The following is a 7,020-nucleotide window of genomic DNA, read 5'->3' as shown; positions in this document are numbered from 1 at the left end:
TCACGGTATGAAGAACTAAGGAGGGAGTCCATTTTTAAAGTTTAAGTGACCCTTATCCATGTTTAAAGTCCAGAGTGTTTACAGAAACATTGATAGGTCTTAGTCCTCATTTATTCCATCGGACTGCAGTGTGTGGAAGGTGTAGAATAGGATGTTAATGAGATTATGGATGCCTCCTGTTTTGAAACCGAATATACAAAAGATATTTTGACACTACTTTTCTTTCACTTAAAGGAGGAAACTGATGACAAAAAGATACAAAAAGAGAGAACTATGACTCATTTCGACTTCATGTTGACATATCCGTGGTGCATATCATGGAGATGCGGTCCGGTACGCTCTTAACCCATTTAGACCTATAGACATTTCTGCAAATGTCTTCTAAATCCTGACAGTTTTCTGAAAAGCCTATGTCAGTCATTCTTAAAGTTTTTCATGTCAAGGACCCCAAAAATATATGTAATTGGCCGCCGACCCCCTTCTGAAAATATGTTGTTCCAGGGATGTTGTTGAAAATTGCGACCTTTCTAGTTTATATTCATATTTGAATAGAAAAGAGAGGTCGCACACAATGCATCGCGACGCATTGTGAGCTTGAAGATCAGCTATTTTCAAATGGTCGAAATTTATATAGAAAAAATGTAAATCTCCAAAGTAACTAGTAACTAAAGTTTTCAAATAATTGTAGTGGAGTACAAGTACAAATGTTGGCTCTGAGATGTAGTGGAGTAGATGTATTGGAAATTGGAATACAGTCAAGTAAAGTACAAATACCTCAAAATTGTACTTAAGTACAGTATTTGAGTAAATGCACTTAGTTACTTTCCACCAATGGGTTAACGGCGGAGGATGAGTTAACAAAACGTCAACAAAGAGAGAAGTATATGATGACAAAAAAGATACCGGTACTTAAACTTAAAGCATGGACTCCCTCCTTAGTTCTTCATCACTTTTATTAGTTATTATACAATGTACTCAGTCTCATTGTGCTCCTCTGGCAGATTGCTAAACTTCAAGCACTGTTGTAGCCTATACTAAACATTTCTGTTAGATAATATAAATTGGAAACCCACCCACCCCACACATCCCACACCACACCCAAACACACTTCCGTCAAAATGCAAAAGACATTATTAATTTACAGACTAGATTTAGATTTATGTTATTCATATTCTATAGAATACAGTACTGGTGGTACTTGAGCCCCCCCCCCCCCATAGTCACCCAAAAAAGGAGGCAAAAAAAAGACAAAAGGTTTGCATATTTTATTCTGACGAAGAAATACCAGTCTCATACCAGGCCCTGCAAGAATGTAGTTGTAATAGGCTATCCAGCCGTGCTGAATGAGCATGACAGACAGCACACCTAACCGTTAACAGAACGATTTGAGAAGGTATATTAATCACGTTAGAAATATCATCGCTGATTAGTGATTAGACAGAGTTTCGTCGGATTATTGGCTTAGGAATGGTCCTGGAACAAGAAGGGCAGGAATATACGCTCCTATATCAGTTATTAAGGTGGTACTTTGAGAGCCAAATGTTTTCTGAGGTGGTACTTCAGTATAAAAAGGTTCTATATAGGACCCCCTTCATAGCTAAATAACGAAAATATGAATTTAATATAATACATTGCATAGTGAGTAAAATTGCAAGGCAGACAAACCAAAGCTAAAATGTACCAGAAGCAAACACTCCACAAACCATCACATAAGAACATAATAAACTAATTCATTGTGAAAACTGTGACTTCACAAGACAACTCTTTCACAGATCCAATGTTTCTTCACGAAACATGGAACGTCGTTCCATCCACCGCCTTTCATCTCAGCACAGTCTTCTTTTTCAGTAGCATTATTAGGCTCACCTTTGTTCCAGTACCTGTAGAATAGGAACATATCATTCATCACAATTTCCACTCTATTTTGTTTTCTAACAATGAAATCAAATAACCGTATAGTGAAATATACAACAGATAATGTCTTAGTGACAGTGTGGTATACAGTTACATATTTTATTTTATTGAGTAGAAGAATATGTACATTGTGAAATGTATGTTTGTGAAAATGAACAAAAGATGAGAAAGTCTTACTTTGTGGTCAAAGGTGTTCCATCCACCCACTTCCAGTGTCCTTCCTCTTCTATGTCGGACAGACCCAGCCACACCATCTGGTTTAAACTGACAACAAAGTCCTGCATAGAAAAGCTGTTGGTTACTAACTGCACAATTGATTTGAGGAAGTGAAATGAGTTACAGCATTCATTAATGCACATGCAGGAACACATGGATCACACACACATCATACCTGTTTGTCTTTGCTCTTTATGACCATCAGGTCTGATTTGCTGTCTCTACAGTCTTGTCTGCTCTCCTCCCAGGTTTTCCTCTCAGTAGAGATGTAGTAACACAGCCCACCGTCCAATGTAAATCCATGGGATTCTAACAACAACAAAATCATGTTAGTTTTGTATTTGGTATGTGGATATATGTGTGTGTGTGTGTGTGTGTGTGTGTGTGTGTGTGTGTGTGTGTGTGTGTGTGTGGGTGTGTGTGTGTGTGCGTGTGCGTGTGCGTGTGTGCGTGGGTGTGTGTGTGTGTGTGTGTGTGTGTGTGTGTGTGTGCGTGCGCGTGTGTGTGCGTGTGTGTGTGTGTGCGTGCGTGCGTGCGTGCGTGCATGCGTGCGTGCACGTGTGCGTGCGTATGTGTGTGTGTGTGTGTGTGTGTGTGTGTGTGTGTGTGTGCGTGTGTACTGTACAGGTAGTTACGTATATGTGTATGTGTGAGTGTTTTCCATTCAGATTAATGGCAAATAATGATATGGTATAACAATGTAGAAAAACAGCGATCTTCCACTGACCACAAATGAGCTTCTTCAGCAGGGCTGGGTCTTCGATAAGGTTCTTAAATGTAGTCTCTAACAGTTTCTTATCTTCAGTCAGGTTTATATTTTTGATCTCTAACTCTTTGAATTTAGTCTCTAACAGTTTCTTGTCTTCAGTCAGGATTGTATTTTCGATCTCTAACTCTTTGAATTTAGTCTCTAACAGTTTCTTTTCTTCAGTCAGGTTTATATTTTTGTTCTCTAACTCTTTGAATTTAGTGAGGTTGCTATGACTGATCTGTATCTGCTCCAACTCTTCGGCCAGGTTGTTTCTGTCTTTGACCAGTACCATATCTGCAAGAAGAAGAATCAACAATCTGATGAGCAGTCAGTGGCAAGGCAGTTTGTTTGTGAGAGAGACATTTTGGAATGTTGTGGACTATGGACTGGTAGTGGTACCCACAGCGAGGTGGTGAGGTGGGTGGGTACCGTGGGTTAGGTTATTATCATCACTGTCGGGTGGACACAAACAGAAATGGGAGATAGAGGTGTAAAACATTTTTAAAATTTAGAATTCAACAAATTAAAGTTGTATGACCTCCCTCCCTAAAGCCAAAATAAAAATGACATGTTTTTTGGGACCCCCCCCCCCCCCTAGGGTCGACCCCCAGTTTGGGAACCACTGTTCTAAAATATAATGATACTGTTTATAGTAAGAACTCACTGCGTACGACCACGCCAATGACGGCAGCCAATAGGAGAAGACACAGCGTTATGATTATTCCCAGACACACTGCAGCCACTCTGGAGCGTTTCTTCTTGGACTCATCAGGGTCTGAACAACACAAGAAGAAAATACATTTAAAATAACTGACAACTGCCTTATGACTTTTATATCTTTAGCCAACATACTGAGTGGCTTGAAACAGAACATGTCAGTTCACAACTTGAACCCTAGCACCTCACCCCAACCCTAAGTGTCCTGATTCTCAGGAGAACATTCACGAAAAGATGCAGATCTACAAGCTCACAATCGGCTATTGCGTAGACAAGTATGGGGTTTACGTGGTCACGCAATCCCTGTCAAGTCCATATTAATGAATTTGATATAAGTTGAACTGGAAGGAAAGAGGAAAACAGTGAAAGAGTGCGCAAGACAGCCATAATTGTGTACTGTGCACATGCAGTGAGTTAAGACAATCACATTCAATTTATTTTATTTGGGGATTTGGGGATTGGGATTCGGACGCACAACACGCTGTCAACACTACGCAAGTGGCCCAGGCCTAATTATAATCTATCTTTAAATTATACCAACTATACGCCTGTTGGCCAGTCTCCTAACTGATGTCTAAAGGTAACTTAATTTGTAGCAACAGCGTAACCACATACAACTGCAAAGTTAAACTGTTTTCGTGTAGATAAGGATAAGCGGAAGTTGCAGCCAGAAGTGATATAGGCACCGCAATAATGAAATGATTCTATGTAACAATGTTTTTGATATTTGATATACACCGTGTTACTTACAACACAGAATTATTGTGTTTCTTTGTCCTAATGACAGAATTCATGGATACAAAGAGTTTTACTGTTCATTGACACCGAATATAGAGATATACAGAGTCCTGGAGGCCATTATATTCGGTACCGTGGTCACATGGTGGCCATGCCCAACCCCTAATCCCCTGCAATAAATGTCGTGGAAAATAATGTATAATTTTGCCTACAAAAAAGAAAGAAAGAATGAAAAAAGTAAGAAGAAGACTGGCAGATTTCAGTGAAATCTGAGAATGTTCACACAGGGCCACAGGCCACCTTGAATTATGATTGACAAAATTATCTTCTCCAGAGACCACCACGTACACCACCACCCTTTTGTAACAGCAATGTGTTGTTATAGTTAACCATCCATTGTGTAGCATTTTATTGGCTTTACCTCCATGCTGCGGCTGTGCTGTGTTCTCCTGCATCATGCCTACAGTATCCTGCTGTGTCCCAGCAGGGTCAGGGTTGTCCTGAACTGCAGTGCAATCTTCTGCAGTCCCGTAGAGGTCTACTGTCCTCTCTTCCCATTCTCCCCTGTCTTCATTCTCTCCTCTCTCCTCCATCTCCACCTCCCTCTCTCCTCGGCCATGTCTGACCTTCTGGGTCAGGTCTGGCACGGCATACACGTTCTCAGACATTCTAGCACATCTTTACAACTACTGCACTCTTTGTATAGTTTTTTTGGGAAACAGAAGTCACCAAAAAAGAGGAAGATTAACAATAAATGAGAATAGTGAAGTCATTGAGCCCATTACTTCACAAAAACCTCAATCAATGGTAAATGTGTGACGCTCAGTGCAGATGGCTATACTGTAGGTTATAGTATATTCTATTTATTACTGCTACTATACTACTACTACTACTACTACTACTACTACTATGCACGCACACACGCACACAACACACACACGCACGCCAGAGGTGTGAATTTGCAGGGGCCACCACTCACCTCTGCAAATTAATAACAAGTGAGTATATACTATCAACTTTTGATATAGTATAGCAGTATGTTCTCTATGTTTAATTACTTATTATTTCAATTCTGACATTCTGTAACCATATGGAATATTTACCATTTCACCACACACACACACACACACACACACACACACTCACACACACACACACACACACACACACACACACACACACACACACACACACACACACACACACACTGAATGAAGAGCTCCAGGAAGTTTGAAGCCCTTGTCAGGACAGGAAAACCTAATACCGCACGGTCCAGTTTCCCCAAAAGGCCCCTGAGAGCCAAGGGCCCCTCAGCCATGGCCCTATCGGCCCAATGGGTAATTTGGCCTTGCGCACACTCCTTGAGGGGGTTCCGAATGGCAACCTCTAAGTGTAACCCAGAGAGTGTATACAAATGGAACCAAAACGGACCAGCAGGCGTTCATTTGTTTACATTTATACACTCTATTCTATGGGGTCAGTTATGGGGTTTCGTTGAAATTAAAAGGTTTGAGAACCACTGTACTACATTATGGAATAGAGCCTACATTATTAGTATCATTCATGCCTGTGAAGGAAGTAATAGAGAGGCCGGGGCCCAATGTCTGGCTGCTGTTGCAAATAGCCCATTCAACATTGGTGAACTCTGACCATCCTCTCTTCTCTCCTCTGCTGTCCGTATGCTCTCCTTGGCCACGTCTGGCCTTCTTGGTCAGGTCTGGCTATACTATACACTCCTTAGTGTATACAAGTATAGCCCATGCAGTTGGAAAACAATTCATAAGAGGAAGTTGAAGATTAACGGTTTTGAGAGCACATAGTGAAGTAATTTATTTCTCCACCGACGTTCCCGCATGCCAACTTCTCATTTGTTAAATGCATGGCAGCCTGTCCTACACTGCTTTTAGGAGGTTAGAGGTAATGAAGGAAGATATCATGCATATTAGGGATGGGACGTTTAAACGGTTAACTCCGTATATAGAAATCACTATACGATTAAGACTAATTCAGACGAAATGACTTATATAGCCCATTTAGACCTGAACACCTACAGTATACGTTGTTATACCTTTCAGGCCACGCACAGTATATACTGTAGCAAGCAACATTCTTTTTTTTATATACGTTTTTCAGAAAACTAGGTTTTAATTTATAAGCCTGCTGAAGGTACCATCTTCCTGCTGGTACCTTCAGCAGGAAGATTTGGTACTTCTAGTGGCCGACAAGGCCTATTTTTCAACTGACCATATACGGTAACATCTCATTATAACTCGTATGATATCAAAGAGTTGGGACACATGTAGGAAGCGTTTGTGTGGAAGAGGAACAATGAATGTCTGTACAGACTGTACAGACATTACGGTTACCAAAAACGTCCTGGGGACTATCTTTGTTTTTTCAAAAGATATAGAGCATATTATGTTACAAAAGTGTTTTCATCTGTCATATATCTGCAAAAATGTATTTCTATCATCACTCTGCTCTCATAAACAGACCATTGATTTTGTGAATTCTATGAATAAATGTAAGTGGTAAATAAAAAGGCAGCGTGTTAATTAATAGAGCATTAATAAGTAACATATACTGTAGAGTAGCCTCTGTCACCTCATGTTACAGTAATATCTGTCATTTCTGCTTTGTCTGCTGTCCTCTGTCCACTGTTTAATTTAGTACATGAATGACAA

The 7,020-nt window shown here is 40.3% G+C and overlaps 1 protein-coding gene across 1 annotated transcript; it reads right to left on the bottom strand.

Moving 5' to 3' along the window:
- Positions 1-1,390: 1,390 nt before the first annotated feature.
- LOC308311922 (uncharacterized protein) lies at positions 1,391-5,004 on the bottom strand (the record flags this gene model as incomplete). The annotated part of the gene is made up of 6 exons (XM_080758722.1): positions 1,391-1,880; positions 2,092-2,192; positions 2,306-2,439; positions 2,858-3,175; positions 3,546-3,656; positions 4,758-5,004. 6 exons carry the CDS (start codon positions 5,002-5,004, stop codon positions 1,751-1,753), a joined length of 1,041 nt encoding a protein of 346 aa, XP_080614848.1. The 3' UTR covers positions 1,391-1,750.
- Positions 5,005-7,020: the final 2,016 nt, after the last annotated feature.

Source organism: Protomyctophum bolini, assembly GCF_963924005.1.
Source record: "Protomyctophum bolini genome assembly, chromosome: 3".
Classification (NCBI taxonomy): Eukaryota; Metazoa; Chordata; class Actinopteri; order Myctophiformes; family Myctophidae; genus Protomyctophum; species Protomyctophum bolini.
Note: the sequence above shows the minus strand (reverse complement) of the source record. Positions and strands in the feature narration are given on the sequence as shown.